At 38.0% G+C, this 27,825-nt stretch overlaps 2 protein-coding genes across 7 annotated transcripts in view; both read right to left on the reverse strand.

Annotated features, from left to right (window-relative positions):
• Window positions 1–2,044, reverse strand: part of LOC122331777 — a 39,245-nt gene extending 37,201 nt beyond the window's left edge. Inside the window, exons 1-2 of the mRNA XM_043229271.1 lie at window positions 1,980–2,044; window positions 1,717–1,867 (exon numbers count right to left, since the gene is read on the reverse strand). Coding sequence (XP_043085206.1) covers window positions 1,717–1,867; window positions 1,980–2,044 — 216 coding nt within the window. The remainder of the gene's footprint in view (window positions 1–1,716; window positions 1,868–1,979) is intronic.
• A 4,243-nt stretch (window positions 2,045–6,287) lies between these two features.
• On the reverse strand, window positions 6,288–27,319 carry usp25 (ubiquitin specific peptidase 25). Of its 6 annotated transcripts, none has more exons than XM_043229293.1 (26): window positions 27,079–27,319; window positions 24,886–24,963; window positions 24,210–24,354; window positions 23,106–23,229; window positions 22,821–22,983; window positions 21,620–21,706; window positions 20,713–20,850; window positions 20,168–20,241; window positions 19,796–19,869; window positions 18,936–19,087; window positions 18,143–18,270; window positions 17,887–17,982; window positions 17,466–17,630; window positions 17,147–17,376; window positions 16,986–17,056; window positions 16,679–16,907; window positions 15,965–16,186; window positions 15,745–15,887; window positions 14,117–14,290; window positions 13,485–13,580; window positions 12,292–12,470; window positions 11,044–11,122; window positions 10,414–10,493; window positions 10,039–10,162; window positions 8,936–9,131; window positions 6,288–7,838 (listed from the first exon to the last, which is right to left on the reverse strand). In XM_043229293.1, the coding sequence occupies exons 1-26, from the start codon at window positions 27,118–27,120 to the stop codon at window positions 7,660–7,662; spliced, it is 3,468 nt and encodes a 1,155-aa protein (XP_043085228.1). In that variant the 5' UTR covers window positions 27,121–27,319; the 3' UTR covers window positions 6,288–7,659. The 6 variants fall into 6 exon arrangements, with proteins under 6 accessions (XP_043085228.1, XP_043085227.1, XP_043085226.1 ...); XM_043229292.1 differs by having other exon boundaries at window positions 15,745–15,884; window positions 20,168–20,244; XM_043229291.1 differs by having other exon boundaries at window positions 20,168–20,244.
• Between the last annotated feature and the right edge of the window lie 506 nt (window positions 27,320–27,825).

Below are 27,825 nucleotides of genomic sequence, written 5' to 3' on the forward strand. Positions count from 1 at the left end.
TTATTGTTTCATTAACTATTAAAAAAAGATGTAGTTTATACCAAGTAGTATTCATTATGCTAGCATTTAATTCTGAACGCAGCCACAGCAATCTTCCAAAAAAAAACCCTACATTTTAAGTTCTGCCCTACACTTTTTTTCTGTTTAACAACACACTATGAAGTAAGATGGGTTGCCATTTCTTGTTAACTATCTAATAACAGAACTAGTAAAAATATAACAGTGGAGGAAATGTGTTCTGTGTTTTTTGTCACCTTCTCCAGAGGCTGTTAAACTCCAGTTATCAGTTGCTGCTCTTGCTGGGTCACTTGAGGAGAGGCGAGTGGAGAATGTGGAGAATTCAAATCACGTTTAATGAGGCTGTGGGTCTTTTCAATCACGTCACCATTTCAAGTGTCTGTAGCCAAAAAAAAAAAAAAAAGACAGATTAATAATTCAAACTGGTTTATGAGCTCATTTTAGACATTTGGATAACTTAAGAGTGTTGTAAATAAAATAACAAATATTGTATTATAAATATTTTCAATGACTTTAAACCTTTACTTACAATTGGTCAGCTTGGAGACAATTACATTTTCTAATGGAGGCAAAAATGGTCTGAACCAACACAATCTAAAAAAAAAAAACCACAGTGTAAAATTTGAATGCAAAACCAGCCTAAATAAACTCTACTTGAGGACCAACTCAAATAAGCATTTAAGACTAGATTCATTTCAAACAATCTTTGGAAGATCTGTATTAAAAGCCAGATTTACTTTCTGCTGCATTTGTCGGAGGAATAGAAGCATGGGATATTCAGACTGCAGTCTCCAAAGCCAAATGTAAAACTGCACAAATTTATCTATAAAGGTGCAAAAAGAGGAACTAATTCAACCACAACTAACGTTCCAAAATAACTTAAATGACTAGCATGGAACGTTTTTCCAACAGATTTTTTTTGAAAATTGGAAATTGCAACAAAATATTATCCTTTGTCGAACACCTTCATACAAGTTTGTAAACTAAAATGTCATTCAGTCAAACCAGACGTTTTGTCACAATCCATTGACACATTGACTATAATTTTTAAGTTAAGATTTCAGCATATAGAGCATAAGTGACCTATGCTCTATATTTGGAGCAGTACTTTAAAAAATGCTTATCGTTCACTTGGAAGATGAAACATTTTAAACCAACTCAAGGGAAACTACCACTTCTGTTAAGCTGTCAGACAGGCATGGATATCAATCATATCAATATTCGCAAAATGGATAACTATATCTAAAAGTGTGTCTCTAAATTCTCTAGTTTTATTTGGTATGTATCGATTGCCGTTTGAAAAAGAGAGGGATACAGAGAGAGAAAGAGAGATTGACAGTCAGAGGTAAGTGAAACTCTGGAACCCGTCCAGAGCTGAAATGACCTAAGAGCTATTCATCCATCTCACGGCATATTTCCTGTAATCAGAGAATTATGGTGATTGAAAGTGATTGGTCAGGGTCAGCACTAATGCACAATAAAACCAAATGCAAAGCTGGGAAACATGGGGACCGATCAAAAGGCCCCAACCGTGCAATCCCTCAACCAGGACAAAAGATAGTGAAGAGAGATGGCCTTCCATCAGCGATGCCGCTCCGACTCCTGAGGCAGAATTACTCATTTGGAGAGCCAATCAGCCCTAGAAAAGCTTTACGATGAGCCTAATTCATTATCGTATGATGTCACAAGGCTGCTCACCTGTGATTGGTTGCAGAAAAGGCCCATTTGTCGAAATGGGCCACTGGGGGGACGTGATTGGCTGTCGGCTCCTGGTAACAGTGCGGCCCATGTGGAGACAGAGCCCAGCTTGTCTCTTATTTGTCGACTGATGGGAATCTTGCTCAGCCAGCTGTGTTTCCATGGAAGAGGCACCTTGAGAGGGTCCTGAAACCACCCCGAGCCCCCCTAAATCTCTCAACCTGACTGCCCTCGGCCCGACCCGTCGCACTATAACCACACACCCCACTGAGCTACAGCGGTTGCGGTAAAATCCTGGTTTCTGACACCAGACACTTGGCGAGAGCATCATTAAACGAGAAAGAACGTATTAACCAATTTCACCTCATTTTTTTTCTCTCTCTCTTTTGTGCTTTTATTATTTTTTTTCGTCTGGAGGTGACGTGATTTTTTTCCCAAGCTTTAGCACACTAAAGAGGCGACTGTTGATTGATATTCAGTTCAGGAAGGGGAAAAAAAAATCTCTTGAACAAAAAATATCTCCATTGAATAGCTTTGAACAGAATGTCCTCTCTTGCCGGGTTCTCAGAGAACAGCCTCTGGCTGCCTCAAGGGACCGGGGATATTTTAGCAGCCGGTTACGCTTTGTATCCACTCCTGGTTCTGAATTCCGTTGGACATGATCATTTTGGAGAGTCTAAAATAAAATAATACCGTAAAAGATCATATATGGTAAATCAAACACAATGTGCTGTGCCAAACGACCAATCACACGGGACTCAGCACAGCAAAAAAAAAACAAAAAAAAAAAACAATAGAGCCGCCATATTTGTTTAGCTCTCATTTTATCTGCTGATGCAGAGTCAGATCATTCAGCAGGTCTTAAGGATTCTACCTAAGCAGAATTTTTAATGACAAAACACTGGATTTATAGATATGAAACAAAATAAAGACAATTGGGGGTTTGTTGCACCTTTGGCACTTCTGACTGAGAGTCGATTAAATTAAAGATGAAAACCAAGATCAATTGTTTAATTATTAAAAAACAGAAGGCAGTAATAATTCCAAAAACTGGAATCAAGTATTTGTGAACTTTTGTGAAATTCAGTAACTTTTGAATAGATTTTTTATTAAATGCCATAAGGCATATATATAAAGTAAGGTATATATTGCCATAAGGCAATAAGGTCTTTGGTTGACACAAACCCAAGATCAAATCATTGTCAAATTATTAATACCCCACTGTCAAGTGGCTAAATGGGACTACACAAAAATGGACAGTCATCATCATCATCATCATCATCATGCCAACGAGGAAAACTATTCTACTTCCTAGTCCACTTTTAAAGCTTTGTTGTGTTCGCACTCACACTTTTACAAAGTATTCTACTTCAAACTTTTAGATAAAGATCTGCCAGAGGCTAAGCTTTGGTGTTGAAACTTTTTTTCCTTTTTTTTGTAATTTACTCAATTGTTATGTTGTTTCAAACCCATTCTGTTATTATTAAGAAAATATATTAGAAGATGCTAAACAAAGGGATCAGGTCATCAACGAGATTAAATATTACTGATTTGAGAGCTGCAGCAAAGAGGAAGATTTTCAGTGAATAAAGACTTTGGTGTCAGTCTGTTAGAAAGCTATTACATGACTTCGGAAAACATTGACATAAGCACTATGAATAAAATTTGTGCAGAAAATATCCTTTTGTGCTCCATATAATATATAGCAACATTGTCTTACAGTTAACCAAAAATAAATCTTTAGTGACCGTAATCTAAGAACTAGACCATTAAAATAATTGTAATAAATCTGAAAGGAAGCTGAAATAATCTAAACTATAAATGAAAAATGAAAAACTAAAATTTGTGTCATTTTAACTATAAAATATTATTGGTTAATAGTAATTTCCCTGCACCATATACAGAAAAAACTGTAAAAGGTATAACCATCCATTTCAGGTCATTTAAAAAAAAAATAGAACAAATCATTGTATAATTTACAGTAAAAACAATTTGAAACTGAAAATTACTAAAAAAAATTATTAAAGCTGTATAGAAAATATTAAACAAAACACTTGTTTAATAGAGTTTTAATTCAAGCTTATAGTAATTTCTATTCAAATATAAAAGAACATCCATGCAGTTAGGAATTGAAAATCAATTCCTGAATTGGATACATATGGTCAAGAATCAGATACTTGTCAAATTAAAATTTCAGTTACACATATCAATTCCTGTGTGCACATCTGTTTTTCTAGGTGGTGAGAAGGGGCTGTTAAAAATGTGTCCTTGAATCATTCGTTTAAGACATTCATTCAAAAAACATGAAAGAAAAAAAAAAAAAATCTTCCAAATTTCTTCAGCAGCAATGAAATGTTTCGCAAAAAGAGACACAGAACGAATATGTTTGATATCTAAATGCTTGACTTTTTTTAACCAAATCAAATCGGAATTTATCAAATTTAAACAATGCCCAACCTTGCATGCCACTCAGTAAAAGGATGACAAACGGCCTCACATTATCAAAAAGAAGCAGTGGTTTAAACAGGCCCCTGCATTTTGCAATGTATTTGCTAATGTCTCTGTGGACCCACAGCAGATGCAGAGGGCAGCTGAGCCTTCGATTTTTTGACTCACACGGCCAACCGCGACCCCCGGGCCCAACGTGTCAGGTGTCACTGGGCGTCTAGACAGTCAGACAATGAAATATCTCCATGGAAACGGGCAGGCTGTTATCAGCGGAGTGTGACAGTCAACAGTTGGGAGAAGTCATGTTTAACAGATACACCGCCTGACCTTTTGAAGACAAACTAATAAAAAAAGAAGACCCCGAAGGCATCAGAAAGCAATGATTCATTGAAGTGAAGAAGAAAGACGAGAGGACAAAAACTCAATTATAAGGTAAGCAACAGTTCCGGTTGTCTGGACGTGGTTAGATAATGAGACATAAGCAGATAAATCCCTTCACAGATTAAGATGGCCCCAGAAAAGCAGCTCTGCAGGAAATTCATATTGAGGAGTAATCTAAGGCTGAATGCACATATTCAGGATCAGGAGGGAACAAATGTAATAATTGAAGAATTAACTATTGAACCCATATTGGTCGATCACTATTATGAATACTGGGGGAATACGGATGCACTGGATTAATATATTCCTAGAAAAGCAATGAGCAAAACTGCAAAATTATAAAGTGGGAAAACACTAATTTATGATTTATTGTATGGTTGCAGAACAAGAAAACAAAACAACGCCTTAAGAAACATTATTACATTATGTTTCACATTATGTTAATGTTCATTCATACAGTCATGTCTTTAAACGTATGCTTAATACGTTTTTTGACTATATAGAGATATAGATTTTTTCCCCAGAACTTTTTTTCTTTTCTTCAAATTTGTGCACAAACAAACAGTACGAAAAGAAAAGTTATAAAATATTTCAACAGGCTACATTTAGAAATGACTACAAACCAGCATTTTGGCCCAAAACGAACCATCAACTTCCTCCGAGTGTCATATTAATCTTTTCCTGATCCTTCACGTGTCATCGGCGTCCAATCTTGGGACGATAACATTATTTGCGATGCATATTAACTTTTGTTAAAGTTATTTTTGAATTCGTTGTTTCAGTTGTCAGAGGGATGTTTAGTTTGAGCTGAAGTAAAACACACGAAACAAATCACTCGTTACCTTCTTGAAAATCTTCGAGGCAGAATCGCGTCGAGGCAGAACCGTCCCTTATTTGGTCTAAATGTTATCCAGGAAAAAAAACACTTTTTTGTTGCAAGAAAATAACAAATGTCGTTAAAACTTGACGACTGTTGCGTCAAATATACGTTAACTGCTTCGCGCCAAATGACGTCACGCGCAACGTACAAGTTCAGCATTTGTCACAAAATTATGAGCTCTGAATATTAATTACTTAATTACCGGAATCACCATTAATATATCCCTTATTGTTAACGATTGCTTTTATTTTTCGTTCAAGTAAAAACCACTTTGTAAATACTTTTTTTTTTTTTAAATGAATACATCATAGCATATTTAGTCTTACCTTCACGTTAAAGCACACGTACAGTAACGAGCTTTTAAAGGCTGGATCTGGGCAATAGATTCATGTATGCAGTTAATCCACATATTAGAAGAAATCGTATTTACTGCCTCCAGTCATTCCATTCATTCCTTTCTGTTTAGCAAACAAGTCTTTGGTTAATCTCGTGATAAAGTGACTGCTCTGCATCTCGCCATCAGTGACCTTATTTCTCTCTAAAGTGGGTCATTGGGTGCACGGCTCTGGCAGAAATCTAATACAATAAAACTGTTCCTAGAAAGCCTGTTCCTGCTTGCAGGTTTTAAAGATGGCTTCTTAGAATTACTAAAATGTACTGCACCACAATGCCCAGAAGAGCCGAGAAAAGATTAAAAAAAAAATAAAAAATAAAAAAAGTAAAAAATAACTGCATCAAACAGGAATTTACAGCAGTGCAACAAGAGTGGGCGTGGTCAAACGTGAAGGCGTGGTCATGTTCATACACCCCTCCCCCAACCTACTCACTTGTGGATCAGTGCATTAAATCAGAGAATCATGCATTTACAGTGGGTTTTGGTTTGTTTATTTGTGTCAGCTTTGTGTAATAGCCTTTAAAATCATATGCGCTGAACAAGCTGCTCTGATCAAAAAAAAAAAAAAAAAAAAAAAAAAATCACACTTTTTGACAAACATAAGGGTGTATAAGTATGTACAATGGTAATGCTGAGTGCATCCATTCAGGATTTTTCCACCAGTGTGAATGCTAAACTTTCGGTTCTAGTTGATGCTTGGCATCAAATCTCCCTTGTAGCTATCTTGAAACAATGCAGCAGTTCACTCTGCACATTGTACTATGTATGCACAGAAATGGACTGTGAAAGACAGATTCAGTTTAGTACTGTGTTCTTATCAGTTTTCTTTGGGAAAGCAGTAGCGTTTGTGCCTTTTTACTCAATACCTGGCTTTTTTCTGTATCTAAGAAACTTCTTATGGTAAACCAAACTCAGGAAGAGTCAGATGCAGTCAAACCTATCCGAGTCCATGGGAAAACATACTCTGTTCTCTTTGAGATACCCAAAGTAGCACAGCACAGTTTCATTCAATGCGAAGTTCAATAAAAGATTAGGAACCTTTAAAAAAATATGTATCTGGCCTAAAAGAGCCATAAATAAAACTTTATTCTCTCAATGTATTAACAAGCCACAGTATGTCCCATGGCTGCCAACCACAGCACTTAAAACTTGTATTAAAGTCCCAGTCGTCAGGTCCGCAGACCCATCCGAGAGCCTCCAGCTTTTTGACTCACCGTCCTTAGAAAAAACAACAAAAAACAATGCAGTAACACTGTAACTGAGGGCGGAGCGGCAGGATGACCCACTTCTTATGTGAAAAGGGACGATGAGGAGAAAATCAAACTAAAATCAAACTAAATATTGAAATGAATCCTCAACCTTGTTTCACAAAGCTAAAGCTGCATGCGCCAATGTCTAAAGCACCAACATGATACCATTCTTTGCTTTGAAGGGATAGTTGACTTGAAAATTAAAATTCAGCCTCATTTCTTTACCCTCAAGTAGATTAGAGGCCATATGACTTTCTTCTTTCCAACCACAGCTGTCCCTGGTCCCAGCAGCTTGAACATTCTGCTAGACATCTTTTCATATGGGTGTGGAAAAACAAATGACGACTAAACTTTTATTTTTGAGTTAACCATCCATCTAATGCTGCTTCTTCGTCTCTGCTCAGGTTCACACCATCACGGTTGCATTAGCTTTAAAATATAACAGAATCCTCAAAATAATATTAATAATACCGATAAGGATAAAGGTAAAATCTCTAGCAGCAAAAGAGAAAGAAAAGGTTGGTAGGTTTGGGAAAGCCCTGCTTTAAGGAAGGCGTGTGTTAGTTGAGAGCAGATGAGGTCTGCGCAGCTCATCTGCCGTCTGCGGGGGTTCGACTCAGGGTGAGCGACGTCATGACCCGGCCGTAACGCTCGCACAGCTCCAGCGTGGAGTATGAAGGTAGTTTGGGAGGGTCGTGAAAGCTTTTAATCTCGGTTGAGCAGTCGAGAAGCTTGGGCAGGAAGTCGGTCAGCTTCTCCTGGAGGTTAGCTGGAGAAGAAAAAGACACGTTTGAGATGGAGCTATATGCTAGCTATTAACCGGAAAGTGGTTGACAATTGCATTGAAAGTTCAGGGAGAGCACACCTCAAATCACAAAAACATGATGTAGTCTCTTACAAAATATTTTCAGTTCTTAACAAATCCAAAACAGAACCGTTGCAACACGGACCAGTATTTCATTCCTGAATAAATCCGTAAAGGATTTGTTTGAGTGACTCAATGATTTATTCATAAAGACAGTGGCTGCAGCCGAAATTGCATACTCTCTCAGTAGGTACTTCGTTTGAATAAGTAATTACTTTAAAAGAAAGTGCTACATAGTATGAATGCACTACATTTTTCATGCTGTCAATGTCATGTGACGTACTAGAATCAGTTGCCGCTTCTCTGCCATTCAAATCCTCTCCCAAAAGCTCATGAAATAGTAAAGTGTCCACTGAATGCAGACTATTGAATCTTGGTGGAAGAAGAAAGTAATCTGGGTAGGTGGGCTGCCTGCTCTTCTGTTAATAGTGTACGTTCTGACAAATCTGTTTTTGTCCAATATACAGTGATTTCAGATGCAGCCATTGCCTTGCTTTATGTACATTCACATCATACTGTAATTATGAGATGACAACTTGTTAAATGCGTGTACACGCTCTCGTAGTACTCGTAATTATAACTGGGAATTTTCTGAGAGCTAAAACTTGTACCACCTGACCACGTCAGATTCATTAGGTGTTACTTTTAAGCATTGAAAGCGCCATAGTTTCATTTTCAGGTGAACAGGCTCCAAGTAGACAGAGTCACATGCCATCTCGAAATTGTCATCAGAATTTGCTTGTTAATCAATCTTCCGTTTTGAATGAATTGTTCAATGATTTATTAATACTTAACATGACCTACAATCAGTTTTAGTTTTACATTTAAAAGAATTTCATTTTTAAAATTATTCCATTAAAAATAAATATATAAACATTTTTATAACTATTTTATTATTTATGCAATTGCAAGTGCAGTGTAAATGCATTTATCGCACCTATGAGGTGCATTAAAGTCAAATAAATGTGTACAAATAAATCTAAATGTCTCTTCAGACTTACGCTCCATTTCCTGGCCCAGGTATGAGCACCATCGGTTCCTCATGTCTTCGACGGCCACCATGTCTTTCTCCTCCATCTCATCCACCAGCAACAGTGGAATACACACCACCACCAGCTCGTTCATGATGCTCAGACCAGCGTTCACTTCAGTCTCCTCGCCAGTTTCAAAGAGGGCAGCTGCGTGTTCGTTCAATTTCTACGAGACACACACAAAAAAAAAAAAAAAAAGCCCACAAAAATCAAACAATGTAAACACTCGTCCCTTCGACAAAACACCCTCCATATCCAAGACTGTTTTTACTGACGCAAAAAGCTGATGTTCTTTGCTATGCAATTAAACGCTCTCAAACTTTGAATGCGTCAGGTAAACTCTCTAACCCCTTTCACCGCTCAACTGGAATGAGCAACTAGCTAGAATGCGGAAAAGAAGAAAAAAAACATTGCAGCGCATTAGCTATGTCAATGTTAGCAGTATTTTCAATTAAAGCCAGCAGAGAGTAAACAGCACAGCTTGAGATGAAGTCAGGTCCTCTGCAGCTCTTGCAAAAGGTGAAACAAGGACAACGACATGCTTCCCGCTAATGTGTTTACGCACTGAGCTCAGTACGCTTCCTATTCCAGGACTGATGATTATATTACGAGCACAATGGCCGTATGGGGGTCACCGGGTACATTAATGGGGAGAATGCCAGCGAATTGCAAAGTCAAAGAAAACGTTTATTACAGCTGATTTACAACAGCAACAAACAGAAGCTTCAACTTTCAGCTTTTAAATCTAAAGTGAATCCAAACGCCATAAAAGCATGAAAAACGCTCTTTCCCCCAAGCGAAACTTTGACAGGAAATGAAAAAGGCATTTTGGACTTGACAGAGAAAATGTTTATTCAAATTGTATTTGCAAAACCACATATATGCAAACCATTTCTCCTAATGCTCTCTGTGCTGAAATGCTAACCAGATTAGTTCCAGTCATTGGTGTTAGAAACAAATGTTTACAGGAAAGTGTGTACATCGGCACAAACAACACTAATCTGAGAGCTGTTAGGAGCACGGTTTGAACTGGTCCTAGATCTAGGTTAAGAGGAGGTGGTTGATTCACTCACTAGCAGGCACTCTCTGCGGTAATGTGCGATCAGCTCCTCATCGTGGCCTCTGTACGGCCCTTTTGCCAGGAGCTCTTTGTTGTACTGATGAGCGTAGATCAAGTACATCAATGATTCCACATAACTGCAATAAAATCAATGAAAAGAGAATATTAACATACGCACACTCACACACCTATACAAGTATGTAAAAGGGCTAGAAGATAAATGTTTCTTGACTAGCAAGTTTTAGTCTCTAGCTTTGCGTTTATAAAGCAGAATATGCTGCCATCTAGTGGTGATATTACAGCTAAGGATTCTGGTAAGGGCCGTTTCCACCATTTCACAAAGTCCACCTTAAATGAAAGGAAAATTCAAGAAATAAAAGAGCTTAACCTTTTCTTTAAGAATAATTCCAGACCGATCAACAGAAACACTGTCGAGTCACGAAATTTCCTGTAATCCAGATGCCACATCTGTGCCAGAAGAAATAGCGTAAGATTATTTTATAAAGACAAAGTACAATTACAAATAAAATAATGAGAACAAACTGCTTCATTATTCGCAGTACTGCATGATTTCACCAATCCTGTTAGTAGTGAACATCAGTAGTTTTAAAAAAGGTTAAAGTCATACATGCATATACACACGCACACTTATATATAGAAATAATTTAATAATTTAATTTACATAGAGAAAATGTATTATTCATTAGTAGTATTATTGTTATTATTATTATTATTTTTTAGATGTTTCCTTTTTCATAATTTTTTTTTTTAAATCAAAAAATCCATGCCCAAGTGGAACTTGAACTGTAATTGTAACAAAATTCATAAACTGCTACATTAAAGAAATTCAGCATACTGAAAAGTGTTTATATTTTTTACAGAATCCAAATACATTATTCAAATCAGGATTCTGGATTCAGGATTCCAGTCCAATTTAATTCAAAAACTTGTTCAAGATTTGTTAACAATTCAAATTCAAGCAATAGCCGAACCTAAGAGTAAAGCATTCTTTGCTCACCTCGTATTCCACCATGTTCACCTCGTCAGGCTTAATGAGCTCCAGTTTAGCACGTGCCACTTTCATGATGCTCTTACACCTAAAAGGGAAGAAAAGGGCCGCCACATTAGAGCTCAGGCGTGACTCATGAGACGCTCTCAGGAGCGAGCCGAGTCCTCTGGCCATGAATCATACTTTATTACCCAAAACAAAATAGAAAGAAAGCGTCGCATCTGGGGCCGCGCGCACATCAATCTAATTACCTCGCTCAAAATAGAGGAGAAAGAAATCAATTTGCTTATGAATATGGATCACGTTCCTCACCGGAGCGTGCAGTCTGCTCTGGAGACACACGAGACTGCGTAGCGAGACAAAAGCCTTTCGGGCAGGCAGACAGGAAGCTGTTTGGTAACACAATGATCAGAAACGGCACCGACTGCTGTGACGAGCTGATAATCAGTGTCTGTGTCAGGCTCGAGGCTCGAGATGCAACTGGCCTTTGGAAGCAGGTTCGCTTTTTCTAAAATCAATCAGTTATCAGTGAGGCGTTCCTGTCAAGCTAGAGCATTGTGTGCGGCTAATGCTTGTCTTTCATGTTTTGTCAATTGGAGACTCAACTAACTATATAATACAATAACCATTCATAAACGCATTTAAAAGGCATTTCAAAGCTAAACTTGTTAGAAAAAGAAAGCTTGTGAAACTAGAGAGACCCCCCCCACAAGTTTTCGGACACAAAAAAATATTTAAATAATTTAAAAGTATTATTTATTATTATTATTAAAGCTTTTGACCAATGATTTTTATCTGCATTTTTACTATGACTATAGAGCAATTTCAAGCTGATTAAATATTTTAGAGTGGAGCATAACTAGAAAAAAACATTTCAGTAAGTCATGATTTTTTCCATTAATTTTACAGATATAGAAATATTATTTTAAAATTACGTAATCTTTCCAGGCTTTCTATAATCCTGTAACAATGCAACCTGCAAAGCACTTGACAATAGGACAATTCAAGTGTGCCTTCAAATAATTATAAATGTAAATAAAAAAATTAAATATGTGTTGAAGAATCAGATCTTGAAAAAATAAATAAATTAAAAAAAAAAAAAAAAAAATCAAACAGTAAAAACCAAATGGAAATTAAAATAAATAAATATTACTAGAATTAAAGAAAAAACTACGAAGACTACTAAGGATTAATGTTTTTACTTTAGAGTTTGTAGAAATAAAAACAGAAAATAAAAAAGATCCATATGACTCATACCTCTCATCAAAGCCAAGGTTTCTGTCAGCGAATTGCATGAGCAGGGTTCTCTCCACAATCTTTTTGGGTGCCTGGTTGTGAATAAAGTACACAATGACGTGCTGCAATCGGTAGTCCCTCTCGGGGGGCGTGTCCTCCTGAGCAAACCTCAGTAAACGAGTGTACTCAACTTTCATCGCCTGTTAGAGATAGAAAGAAGTCAAGAGACAGTGGGGAAAGAAATAAAAGCTTATAGATATGCAGAGATGGATGCGTTTATTTAGAATTGCCAGTGAGCAAGAAAATAATAAATCTTTCTATCTACACAAGAAGATATAAAAAAGTAATGGCTGATTTGGTGATGTGGTTATAATGCATATGACTCAAACTTCTTTGGTTATAGAAATAGCCTGCAGAGTGAAACACACAGCTGGACAACAAATGAAAACACACAAAATTAGAGGCCTATAGACATCTGCAAATGAAACAAATTTAAATGTATTTGTTTAAAGGGGTAATGTACATTAATTAACTCACTTACCACTTGCTGTCTTAAATCTAGCCGTCTTTAAAGTTTTAATTAACGCTCAACATTGTTTGTCATGTTGTGTCAAGTACACAGTACTGCATAACCAAGATTCCCAAAACTTTTGCAACACACAGCAGCGATTACATTCAGCTGACAGCAGATGGTGACAAAGTAAACCAATGCTAAAAAAAAACACTGCGGTACTTCAAAATAATCATTTTTGAAGTTTCAATACCTGATCTCAACAGCAAAGTGGGCACACACACACATACATATATATCTATATATACATATATCTATCTATCTATCTATATCTATCTATATCTATATATCTATCTATATATCTATATATATATACACACATACATATACAATGATTTTTATATTGACACCGCTAATTTAATTTCATATTGACAGCGCTAATTTAATTTCATCACTATTGATACCAAACGACTGAAGGCTGATATTGATCCAGTCAAGTCAGCAAAACCTACACACAGTAGATTATTTATTATGATTATTCATTAAGAACCCTATGAGGATAACAAATCAGGATGCAGAGGGTATTTCCATAGCCTGCTGTGTAAAAAGTGAGCTCACAGAGATAATGAGATGCTCGGGAAGGGGGTGTGGTCAAAGAGCTTATGAGATGCACAGGGGGTGTGGCATGCAGCAGGTTATGTACCTTGAAGAACGCTGCTTCAGGCCCACACTTGTCATAAACACTCCTGGATTTGCCAATGGCCATTATGACACCCTGCATGTTTGGGGTCATCATCGCCTGCCCAAGGAGGGAAGGATATTACTACACCGGCCTCCAAAACTCTCATTGGCCAGTCCGCATGCCAGTCACAAAACAGCTCAGCCACCAGCGAACGAACTCAAGCCAACCCACTGAAGTAAACGAATTAGCTTAGCACATGAAAGCTAATTCAACGTCAAGCACTGAAGATGAATAAACATTCAGAACATAATCGTCATGCAGTTTAATGTGTCTTCTGCTTCTTTAAATAATGAACAGCACAGTGAGCTGTGTAGATGGCAAATTAAAATGAAAATAAAAAGCACAATGATCTGAAGCCTGCGCTACATGCTTCATAAAGGGAAAAAATGAAAAGACAGGAAAAACAGAATCTTTACTTTTTTTTTTAGAAGTTTTTCCGCGGGCAGCGTTAGTAGTTTGGGAGTCCACTGGGAGTAACTTGCATATAAATGTAAATCTGAAATGGTTTTGGCATGTCAGAGTAGGTTGTGAAAGGGATGCTGGGAGTTTAAAGGCTGCACGCTCATGACCAAACTCTTTTTTTGGGACTCTACCTCATCATCATAACCTCCCTCCTTCGACTGAATGACGAAGGTTCCTACATTAGGAATGGCCACCTCCACCACCCGCTGAGGTGCGGGCGGAGAGGAGGCGGAGTCATCCTGCTCAGGGTCAAGGGGAGGACAGGGGTCAGAGGTCTCCTCGTTGTCAGGATGTGATGACTGAGACTAAGAAAGACAGAAAGAGAGGGGGAAAAAAAGCTCTCCGAAAGAGAAAGTGGGCCAAGAAGTACTGAGAGAGCATCCAATCCAGTTAATGTTTTTTATTTATTATTTTTACTACCTTTAATAATCTCAATGAGATCCTGGATACAAACTGTCCTGTTTTTTGTCAACAATTTCAATTGGGATAATATTTCTGATTGGCTAAACAAACAAATAGCTCCGGCTCAAACCTTTTTGCTTTTTCAAGGAAATCAAATTATTGCTGCTCTTTTCAGAAATGAAAGCTCAATGACTGATGACAAATGTGACCTCCGAGACACAGCTTATGAATGACTTATCTTTTTATATTAAACTGGGATAAAAGAAACCATGTGGGAAGTAAAATACCTATGTGCTCTTTAATTAAAATATATATATATATTATTATTATTGATAATGAACTATAAATGATATGCCGAACACAACATGTAATTTTTGGACAAATTAATGTTTTCTCTCTTTAAAACTGAATGTTTTACCTAAAGAAAAACCTTTTTTAATATAATTTTAATTTACATTTTGATGAATTACAAATTAGTTGCCAAACACAACACATGCAAATTACTGTACAACACACTATTTTGCTTTCTTTCCTGAACAAAACACTAATCAAATGTATTTCATTAAAATCAGTTAATTTATTTTATAATAATAACTGATTAATTCCAAATGAGTTGCAAAACTGCACATACAAATTGTTTTACAAATTACTACTTTGCTTTCTCTCCCTAAACATAATTAAATTAAAACGTAAAAAGTATAAATATTTATCTAGGCTAATTATTGATTAATTAGAAGTGAATTGCTAAACACAATACAATTTTTTTTTTATTATGATTTTCTAAATAAAAGCTGAATGTATATTACCTACAAAATATGTATTACAGATAATTTATATTGAATTGCATATACATTAGCATTGAAATATTGAAGGCTGGTGTCAATCCACTCTTAATTGTCAGCGAAACTCACAAAAACTCATCATCTACAGCTACATGCATGTCTCTATCTACAGTAAATAATGAGTAATTTAACGAATAAAGGACCTTATTTGGATAAGACGAAAATGACTGCATTTTTTTTTAAACTGCACATTATTCTAGTGGATGAAGCAAAGCGCAAATGCAACAACATGGATAAAGAGCTTTTTTTTATTTGTTTTTGGATATTTGAGTGATTAAAACCAAATACCCAAAGTCCAGTGTGTTTATAAGACAAATGGAAAAAGCATGAACTGTATGAGATGAAAACCGACACACATTTCACACGTACTGGCATTTCTTCTCATTTGTAGACATGAATGTTTGCCCTACATCCAACTACAGACCAGCAGAACTTTCTAAATGCACCTTTTAAAGAGTGTTTTGGTCGCCAGAATTGTCTGAAGGACTCAGACCTTGTGTTTGTTTATGTCTTACTGTGTTGAGCAGGGCTTCTGGACTCTTCTCATCATGCTCAGCTGCAGCTTTGCTGATGGCTCTCTCTGTGTCCTCCTGCAGGTGTTTGGAGTCACCGGTGGGCGACTGCTGCTCCATGTACTCTGGATCATGCTGAGGGGCTGCTGAGAGAGCAGAGAAATAGTTCAGAACAGTTGTTTCAGATGGTATGGCCACAGATTCAGAGATGTGAAAGGCTCACCCGTGTTGTCTTGAGGGCAGGGTTCAGTGCTCATGGGCTGGGCGGCCACACTGGCAGCGGCTAGAGCCAGTTTCTCCTGCTGGAGTTTGCGCGCTTGCAGAGCATCCCACTCCTCCATCTCCCTCTCAAAGAGCTTGTTATCTGCCTCTACATACTCCTTCAAATCAGGAGGGAGCTTGTCCAAGCCACTGAGCATCTGCCCTGTCTCTTTATCAAACTCCTCTGAAATATACAGAAGCACAGAGTCAGCATTTCACACACATGGAGTCAAATGAGAATGTATTTACATGTGATTTTTTTTTTAATTTAGTCTAATTTGATTTTGACAGACAGTTTGAAACTAATTTGTATAATTTAAAAACTATTTCAACACTTCAACAAGTTTTTTTTTTAAGTAAATAAAGTACTGAAGACTAGAAGTGTCACTTAAAAATAAGGAATCTATTTATTAATCAAAAAGTAAAAAATATAAATAAATCTTGAAGTTAGAAATATTGTTAAATGTGACAATAATTTAGCTAATTGACAAATAAAAGCACAATTAACATTTTAAATATTTAATTTAAAATTAATTTAAAATCTATTTTTCAATTTGAAAAAAGTAATTTATTCACATTTTCAATAGAAGCTTTTAGATTTCACTTCTCAGCTCATTAGTTGTGCTAAAAATTCATAGGACATTAATTAATGGGTAAATTTCCATATGCATATTACCTTCAATAAGGAAGGGTTTTTTATCATCAATGTACATGAGGCAATATGCGCTGGCGTTGCGATATCCACCGAACGAGTCTCGCACCAGCTCCTCCCAGGATGACTTTGTCACCGAAATGTCATTGTATTTCATCCATCGCTGTTGATGTGGGTCAAAGATGTACGCCCAGTAGTGACCTGCGTTAGCCTGACCCTCATGGACCAAAACAGCATGTAGCCGGTACGGCACCTGAAACCCAATAACAAGATCATGATTAACTCGTTCTGGGGTCATGGGGATCTAAAGTGATCCGAAAAAGCCTCTCACCTGCATCATGGACTTGTCAGAATACATAAGCTCGATGGTTCTGTGGATTCTGGATATACTGGCCTGCAGATCTGACACACACCAGACAGAAACACGTAAATGCACCCAGCTCAAAGCAACAGGAGACAGAAATCAGGCTGTTTAAGTATAAACATAAGCACCCCTAGTGTCGTTCTCCACTTCGCTCCTCCAGCGGTGCAGACAGCCCTCCAGTACCCGAAGCTCCTCCTCTGTGATGTGTCGTGGGGCGGGGTGCATCGGTAGGTCTGGCGGTACACGAGACTGAGTGAATGGTTTATGGATCGAAACTCTTTGCTGTTGTTGCTGCTGGGCCTGCGGACCAGAGCCGGAGGACTCGGGCGGAATAGACGCATCCGGCTGCTCCCCTGTGCTGTAGTCCATGCACAAAAACACATTAATCTCTCATAAACGCGTTAAAAAAATAGCTATTCTAAATACATTTTCAATTGAAAAACCTGCCTTGCTGGAGATGGCAGCAGTGCAGTCGTGCCACCGGGTGGTGCTGTTGTATCAATGTCCTCAACAGGCGATGTACACACAGGCTTGCTGGATGCAAACTCCATGGCGTACTGGAGAACGTCGGCCAGAGGAAACCGCTTAGGCCCTGAGCCATAGCTCAGATACCTGTCACAGAGACAATTTTAGGAAAAAACTGATCACAAATGAGCAAAAGGGTTAGTATTTTTATGAACCAACAGCAGAAAAATATGAAACATTTAGTCAGTCTATGTCTTGTTACTCATAAAAAAAAAATCACTCAGCACGTGACTTTCATATTTTCATAAACGATCTAAAAGATTCTTTCATGTTGAAAACTGAGATTTTTCTGCTATGCAAGTTTTCTCTAGATTAGGGCAGAGGCTAAACATAGTTAACAAACCTTTCCAATCGCTGCTGGAGAACGGTCAAGTGTTCCTTTAGTCTTCTGATCTCCTCACGTTTTATCCGTGTGATGTCTCTGTTCCTGTCCATGTACCTGGAATCAATTGCAGACATAAGTATTTTGTGTGAGAAAATAAAATAAACCCAAGAAAGAAAATCAAATTTCAGCATGCTAATAAATGAAATGCTCATGTTGGGTGGACTACCACTGGGAAATGATTGAACGTTACAAAATATTCAAAACACAGACCAACCTGTCCATGTACAGCATGGAGGGAAATTCTAGCTTGTTGTGAATCTTCTCAGGTCGGCCTAAGGTTTGATTAAACTCAAACCTTGACAGTTCAAAAGTCAAAACTGGTGGAAGTTCAGTGAACCAGTGCTGGGGGAAAACAAAACAAAACAAAAAACAACAACATACATCAAAAATTTGCATATAATAACACTAAAGCAAATTTTTTGTTGTCCATACATCAGTGAAAGTGAGAAAATGTCTTTAAAGTCTTTACATTGATCCAAATTTTCACACTGCATTTTCTCTGAATCTTGAATTTTCTTAAAATTGAAATTTCTTGAAATTTACTTTCAAGAAATCGGTGTTTAGTAGCATTTTAACTCCAAGCACGCTCCAAGAAAAGCCCATCCATGTGACCCATTCCAGCTCCGCCTCCAATGCTGACAGCTGGAATGAACACTGGTGACCTGATCACATTCTGAGCCCCGAGAGAGACACGGTGTGCTGGGCTTTCATTAACATCCCAGCCCACTAGTGCCCAGAATAATGCACACCAGAGAATCTCCTTCTTTTTTTGCACTCAGCTGAAGTAATTAGCAGGAAGCAGCTGCAAAGGGATCTGCCCAGGGCTACACCGATGACTGAAAAGCCATTATGTAACATCTCGGTCGGAGGTCACATGTTTTCTTTTTCATCACCTCAAAGATTGATTGGATGGCAAATAGAAGTGATATCTTAGAAAGTGAAACAGTTTTAGATGTTTAAGCATATTGTGATGCCCTGGGATAGAGGGAAGAAACCTCTCTACAAACCTCTTGCCCTGATTTGGCGGAGTTCTCTGCAGAATGCAAAGACTCGATCTCTCCCTCTATCATGGCTGCCTCTAAACACTCGTGCAGATCTTTGAAGCCGTTCACCTGGAGAGGGTACTGCCCAAACATCTCAGTGTTCTCGAATTTCTTTCCTGTAAAAACACACAAGCTCACTCGCATCATTGTCTTTAAATACGCTCTGCAATCAATCTCTTTATTTAGCGGCCACCATATGGAGACGGCACTGTGAAAGTGTGTCATTCACAAGAAATATTACCCCAAAAACATTGAATGATTTTGGCCGGAATTGCTTTAAACATTACACAAATGTCAAATTTAAATATCCAAATGCTCCCATTATTCGCACTTTACTGTAATTACGTTTATTATTATTTAGCCATATTATTCAAAGCTGAGTTTTCAGCAGCAATTACTCTACTCTTCAGGTGTCACATGACCCCTCAGAAATCATATAAATATGCTCACGTGATACGTTAAAAAACAATTCTTAATCAGTTGTGCAGATTAATATGGCGTGATGAATTTAGTATTACACTTACTGTATGAATAGCAGTGTGCTTATTAAATAAGAAACAGTACATTTTTTGATACATTTAAGACAAGTGCACATGCAGGAAATCTTAATATTCTAACTTCCTGACAAGATAAAACGTGCACTAGCTAAACTGTCTGCATGTAACCAGCTATGATCAGTGCTGTCATGTTTAATAAGCCGAATGCCACTCACACATCAACAACCATTACATCATTTTTAGAACTTGAGTTCTCCACATCACATTAACGCAAGGTCACTTTTCATTAACTAGGAGAGAGGACTCATACAGCTGATGAATACTCACCTTCCAGGACGCCCACAGCCAGGAAACGTCCATAAAACAGGTCAACCATCGGGTTCTTCGGCTTCTCTCCCTCTCTGTGTAGAACAAGAGCAAACATGGAGTCACATGGTGCTGGAAATGTTCTGAACTAGTGGAGTCGGTGTCCTTTGGCTGTAGGAGTCACATGAGGACTGTCTTCAGTGGGTATTTAACGGTGCTAATTGAAGTCGTACAGGTTAATGTACCACATTAATCATCATTAATGTCTGTTCCAGCTGAATTTGTGGTGCGGTCATACATCATTCTGACTGATATGACAGAGAAACACAGAGATACACTGGAAAGCTTGTGAAAGCATCATCAGATATTCTGGTGGAATGTATATGGTCTTACCTGTCCTCCTCTGCTTTTATCTGAAACGCGTCTTCTAGCCAGTCCAAGAGTTTATGGGTGAACTCACTCACATCCTGCTGTACGAACAACACACCAATTCAAGCCTTGAATGAACGTATTCTTGTTTTAACTGGTTTCAATTGATCCTTGAAAATAACAATTTTGCTCTTGTGGGTTCTCTCACTAAGTGCAAATGGAGCACTAAAATGTGTTCAAAATAAAAGTGGTCACATGTAGTCTATTAATGAAAAAGTCAGGCTTATGCTGAGCGTGTATAAAACAGATTGACCCTTGACATAAATATTGAGAGCTCAATAAGTGGACCTATTTTTGCAGAATTTAGTTTTCCTCCCCCAATCCCACTTATGTATACACTTTTTTTTATATTGCACCAAAAGTGCCAATTTCATTAATGCATGACAATTTTACCAATTCAGTGATCTTTGGAATAAAACACTCTTTTTGTTACTACTGCGAGATCTCTAGACTTTAAGGTGTATTGGACCTTTAAGACTATATACTATATGTAAATGACAGAGACTTACCTGCTGAGATTCACTGGACTTAAAGGCATCCTTGAGGATCTCCACGGCCCTGGACGGGTCCACATACTTTCTCTTGGAGCCCACCAACAGTGAGAAAAGGCGCCTTAGCTCCTGCATGAAAGGCAGGTTCCTGTGCTCCTATGGGAATGCAAATGGAGAACAAATTAAAACTTTAACACATAACATCAAGGTCATGGGTTTGCTTCCCAGGGAGTACATAACTGACATAAAATGTAAGCCAAATGAATAAAAATGTCAAATGTAAAACTTCTTAAAACATTGTTACAGGGTATGATGGCAAATAGTTGCGTTTATTTGGATGTTTAGAGTAGATTAGTTAGGTCTGTCAGCTTTCAAGTAAGGATATCTGCCTTACAACAATGTCAATGTCATGCAGAGGTCAGAAACCAACACCAGATCACATCATCTGGATTTTCTTCTTTAGAGGACACTTTTAATTGATAATAGATTCGAGTCTAGAAAATTAGAGCTTCTCCACTGACCCAGCAGATGAAAAGAATGAGCAATAAAGATCCAGGGCTCTGTGGTCTTCTATCAGTGGATGAGGTTAAGCTCAGATTAGCGGCCATGTCTGCTGACCCTGTTCACAGGCTTGAGGCCCCAAAGGAGCATACTGAAGAAAGAAATGACACTTACAGCAGCTAGCCTGCTGAGCCGAACACAGAAGCTGATGTGACAGTTTAACAGCTAGAAAACAGGGACCTTAAAAAAAGCACTTCCTCTGCTTCAGCTCCTCTGGTTACAGGCCAGTCAGTTGGGTGTAACAGTATGATAATGTCACTGCAAGTAACTGAGGCTTTCAAACCAGGTCAGGCAAGGTCACAGTTGGGGGTGAGAAATGGAAGCTCTTATGGCATGTGAGCTGACTATCGGCCGGCAATCTCACCTTCTGATTGCGGGGCAAGTCCTGCATCCGTGCAGGGGGGGAATAATGCAACACCAGCCTCTGGAACTCCAGCAGGTTAAAAAGAGACTGAAAAATACAGATAAAAAGATAAATATCAGTACGCAATCGCTCTAATGCCAACACAACCTTGTGATGATAGGTCGGTTCGACAAAATAAAAATGCCGCATGCGTTTCCCACAAAAACATTTGCTCAGGCTTAGTTGAAGTGTCAGTGAGGTTTTATTGTGTGAATGACTGATGGATTGTGTTTGGTGACAGACTGGCACATTTAGTGTCTCCTCGTCCAGATCTATAAATCCACAGAGCTGTGAGCTGTGAGTGGCTGTGCTTCTAACATGAGCGGGGGCTTCTTCAGGCATCAGGTTACACACGGGAGGTAAACAGCATGTGACAGTACTCAACGATCATTACTCAGCTATCAACATGGTTCAAGTTCTGACATCGTCTATAAAGACACAAACAATCAGGCCCAAGTAGGACATGAAGTCACCTTCAAAGTCATTCTAAAAAGCAGATATACAGTGCTGTAATAATGGTTTAAGATACTTTTTAATTGTGAATAACTTACAATTACACTAATAATCAATACTTAATATAAGTTTTTCTTTACATGATATGTGAATGTGAACTGTGTATATTTATTATGTACATTTAAAGAATGACTTTTTTTAAAAATTAAGATATCAATAACAGAAAATATTTTTACAATTGTAACAACACATTTGAATTTACATTTGAATTTATTCCTGCGAGGCAAAGCTACATTTTAGCTTTGTATAAACACACATTACTGACTTACATTTTACTTATATATGCATTTCATATGTGTGTGTGTGTGTGTGTGTGTGTGTATATATATAGTTCCATATTTTATCAACCTCAAAACATGATTCAGCACCATCTAGATGCACATATTTCATTTCATCTTCTCCTAATTAAATATACTGATGCAATTAACAGAACCGTAACAGTATCTCTGCATTAATAACTGCAATATGAGGCCACTCGACTAGATCCAGATTGAAACGCACATGGGACTACCATAATCAAACTGTCTGGAGTATTATGCAAGCAATACGACACAAAATTAATTCATCAAACTGTCATTTGTTGATTTTCAGCTCATTAAAAAGAAAATGCGTTTCTAATTGTAAAGCAATCACAGCGGCTGATACCGACCTGTATAACAGCACTGAACCAGCACGTGTTCCCCACATTCTTCAGCCCTACGGGACAGTTCTCCAGCCGCTTCCTGTCGTGAGGGTTGGGTGAATCGCTCCATACTTCTGTGTGCGTGCGCTTCAGGCTAGCCTTGTTCTCGGCGATGCTGGCCTCCAAGACTCTGAAGCACAAAGACATCAAACTTTACTCCTGTCTGGTTACTTCACACAATTATAAAATAACTCACGTGGGACACAATTTGTACTAAAATCTATATTAGTACAAAACATTTAGCAACCCCACCTGCTGATAGCCTGCTCTTCATCAGTGATGCCCGTCTCCCTAAAGGCCCTGTTAGACTCCTCCAGACTTAGAGCAATGGCCCGCTGAAGGTCATCTTTATCATCTCCAGTGAGATCTATTACATCTGAAACAATCAAATAAGCATTGAAAGGGAACAAAACAATTACTAGCTAATGATGAGTGCGTGCCAATTACACGACATTCAAACATACAAATATTTACAATTTTAGTATATAATAAGATTTAATAATGATTGAATTTAACGTTAAAATTTAAAAATGCATGCAAAAGCAAAAAAAAAAAATTCTATTTATCGCAGTTGCTCTGAAACAATCTGTAATGTATACAACTAATAGTTTTCTCTGCATATTAAACTTGGATAGGAAAAAAAATACATAAAAAAAGAACACGCTCCACAGTTAAATTAACTTTCATTTTACGTAGCATTTACACAAAATTAATTTTGAGAAATTGAGGCAGACCACTTTTGTCGATAACATCGAAACGGTTAAACATCACCCAACGAATCGGCTGGTTAAGAGGTCATAACACACGGTCACAGTGATGGAGAAAATCCTGAATATGGCTTAACATGAGGCAGCACGCCAAACTTACATTCCCTCTGTCAGCATTTTCTCAGCAGTAGGACTAGAGATTGTTTCATCATCATTTGAAGCAAGCTGGGAGGAGCGGCAAGCTGGCTTTTTAAAGGTCTGGCTCTGTGAGATGATGTGCTTGTATTTATGAGAGAGCTGCCAGAACTCCCACTGTTATGAGTTACATGATGTCTCATTTCGGTATCTCTCTCTTTTCAGCAGGGCGTGTGGAATAAATATTAATTCTCTGGTTCGACACAGCAGTGCAGATTTACTCCTGCAGTTCCGAAGTTAATGAATCAATCCTAAAATCCCACTTATTGAGTTCAAGCGCAGACTGAAGTTTAAAGCAGACAAATCATTTTTGCTGTCAGTAACAGAGCATTCGCAGCTGTTTTTTTCACTTGGCTTTCATTTGCGTCATGGCATTTGATTGCGCTGCATCACAGAGCAGTGTAACCTTCCCCTGGATTCCGGCCAATCATTGTTCTGAGATTTAAATACGTACTTGTGTCAGCCTGGCTGCCCACACTGATGTATCTATCATTGGTGATTTGGGCCGTCTGGTAATAGGTGGCTTCATCTTGCTGCGGGACCTTGGCGTTCTTCTCTGTGAGAAAGGCCACCGCTTCTGCTAGGTCACCATTACTGACCTGGACACAAATACAGATGTTATAACACCTGTCATTAAACACACAGTAAAACTACTAATCTTTCAGCAAATAATATCAAACTTGCAATCTTCTAAATTTACAAATATCTGTCCCACTTTATATTAGGTGGCCTTAACTACTATGTTTAAATGAATCATTTAATTCAATGAGCTTATTGCATACATACATGTTTTTACATTGTACTTATATTTTTCAAAAATACCTGCATTTAAATACATCGGTAACTAATTTATGTAATTACGCTGTTAACCCATTCCTTACATCTGAAAGAACTCTTAAACCTACCCAAACCCGTCCCTAACCTTACCCGTATCCATCTTCAATAGCAGCAATAGTGTTTTGAAATAAAATATTACCAAATAAGTCCATTGTACTTATTTTTTTGATGCATGTTCGTAGCAGTTAAGGCCACCTAATATAAAATGGGACCTACAACATTTACCAAAACAAATTTGCAATATTAAAAGTTAAACAGTTTATAATAAAGAGTTTATGAAACCGATAGTTCACCTGCAGTGCCTGCTGTAATAGTTGAACATCTGTAGTTCCAGTCACTTCCCTTAGCTGGTTCAGTAATGTCTGCTGGTGCTGTGAAAAAAACAAAAAACACAGGAGAAACACATTTTTAAACAAACAGACAAAACCAAAACTTTGCCGTGACTCTACATCCCCATCTATACTGCTCCATATTGAAAGATATCTAATTTATACATGCTTATTTTCTTTTTATATATATATATATATATATATATATATATATATATATATATATATATATATATATATATATATATATATATATATCATCTAATCCTGGCTTGATGTTAATCATCAATAAAACTAAGAAATTAGTCATTAGTAATTAATACATTTAGCAGTTGCAACATGAAAGTACTAAAGTAAAAGGTTATGTTATCAATCCCAGGAAATAAACGTGATATACATGGGCGCAACTGTTTATTCTCAAATGTACCCACTTCTAAATGTCATATTTAAAAAAGGAAAATTGTTTTGATCATATAACATGTTTCTTCCTGTCTAAGTGGGTGGGTTTGGCATAATAAGCTGTCAAATGGATGAAACATTAAAAAACCCAGCTCTGCGAGACCGGGACCCAAATAGTTGCGGTCACCAACACCACTCAGGAGCAAACAGAACAAGATCTCACACCTCCGGCTGGGAAACACAGAGTACTGGCCCTTTATCTCAGTCCTGGCTGCGATCAGGAACGACATGAGTCAAACACAGACTGTGCCAGGTCAAAGAGGGAGGAACGGCACTCCTCCCTAGACCGAGATCCATTTCTGCTCAACTAACCATTACTTTGGGCTCTACCAAATAGTTTACAAATGCTCTTCTGTTTGCTTTACGTCTCCGAGTTAGAGACATCGTTACATAACCAAGCAAGAGCCAGCGGCTAAAGGATGCTAGACCGACCTTTTAATGCATTGTATGCTTTACATTCAAGATATGACATGAAACGAGGTATGTGCGGAGCGTGCACGTCCCAGCCCTCTGAAGGTGGCACACCCCTCCCTGAGATGGGCTATGTAACACGCATTTCACAACAGTAACATGATAAAGCAACACAAGCTCACTGCCAAATCAGGGCCGCTGAAACTTACAGCCCGTTCGCTTTCAGTTTATGGGAAATGCATAGTTTTATATTCCCCACCACCTGCTGTAACCCATTCAGTTTCATCAAGATCACTTCTTCAGTTACTGCATCATATGCTGATAAATTATCTGGCCACTTAACTAAATAGATCATTATACTATTAAAAGCCAAAACAACCCCTTGGCGAGCAATTAAGATGGATTATGTTAAACAACCACTACAAAAAAAAAAAAACAGACATAGAGATTTGACTTCAATTAACAAAAACACAGAAAGGACTTTTTATTCACAAATGAAAAACAACACAAATAGCATGAAGGTTTACACATTTAAACGCAATCTTAAAAACAAACGAAACAACGCCACTAGTCAGTAATAATGTTTATGATTATTGATAAAACAGGAAAAAGATTATTACACATCTATTCAACAGTCTGTTTACAAACAGATCAAATTAAAGCCAAAATAACCACACACCAACAAGGCAAGACGTAAAGTATGAAAACGGACGCAATAAACAAACCACAACGTGTGTCTCACGTAAACAATAAACCCTTCATGTTTACAAACAAAAGGGCAAAGGTAAGAATATATTTTATGAAGCAGCAGTGATCAGAACATAAACAAACCCGCTTACCAAACACAAACTCATCGCGAGGTTTCCTAACACTTCTGAACACCCAAACGGACACTTCACGAGGAATTTAGTGAGATTTAAGAGTGTTTTGATGGGGAACTTTAGTAGCTTTAGCCCTGTTAGCACACACGCAACTGGTTAACATTTAGTTTACCGGGCGTACGCCGTTACATGCAACGTTATAATTATTTATTGTTTTAAATGGTCTGAGTGATTTAAAACACATACGCGTGTAAGCACAAACAGTCCAGCAAATAAAAGCAAACACAGAAACGTGAGGCGCGGCTAACGTGAAGCTAACGCTAGGCCTCAGCAATCAAACTGAACCACTGGAACTTCTAACGCGCACAAAAGCCTCCTTACCACACCAAAAGAACCGAGCAGAGACGAACCGAACTGAACCGGACCGGACCGAACCGGGTCTGAGTGTTAGGACGGCGCGCGTTACCTTCTGAGAGTGCTGCTGCAGGACATTCTGCTCCACGGTCATGGCCGGTTCCGTTCCAGACGAAATGGACTCAGGTTCGAGGGTAAAAACGGAGCATACAGGAATCAGAGGAGTTTAACGTGGAAGAGATTAAAAAAGAAAACCCCTGCACTCATCCGCGCTGCAACGGCGCCATGACGAAGTCGAACGGTACAAACACATCTGACATCTCTGACATCCATTAGCTGGGTCTGAATCACACGCGCCCGCGCCTACGTCACATCGATGGAGTAAACACACCCCTACACGCGCGCACACACACACACTGAAACGAGTATAAACAAAACATATAAAACAAATCTATTCACTAAAGGCGTGACTAAAAATAAACGATGATACTTCCCCAAAATAAAATACGATATACCGTCGCGCGGTGTGGGCTAAGTTGTCATGGACACCATTATGGAACACAAAAATACTCAACAAAACTGTGACAGTTAAATTATATATTTATATATATAAACATTGCATTTGGCCAGCAAACATTAGCCTATAATTATTAAATGAAAGGGAATGCTTTCAGACTTTTTGCCTAGACATGTGACAGCCTCAGGTAAACACTGCTGCATAAAACAGGCCAAAGTCAGCGGACTGTGAGTTCTGTAACGTTCATGAAACGAAAGTAAAAGTTCTCACACAGGAGAAACGGTGTGTTTCTGTTTCTGTTTAGGGAAATTGTAAATGACCCTTAACAGACTGACTATTAAA

The sequence above is a fragment of the Puntigrus tetrazona genome, unplaced genomic scaffold, assembly GCF_018831695.1.
Source record: "Puntigrus tetrazona isolate hp1 unplaced genomic scaffold, ASM1883169v1 S000000002, whole genome shotgun sequence".
In the NCBI taxonomy this organism is placed as follows: Eukaryota; Metazoa; Chordata; class Actinopteri; order Cypriniformes; family Cyprinidae; genus Puntigrus; species Puntigrus tetrazona.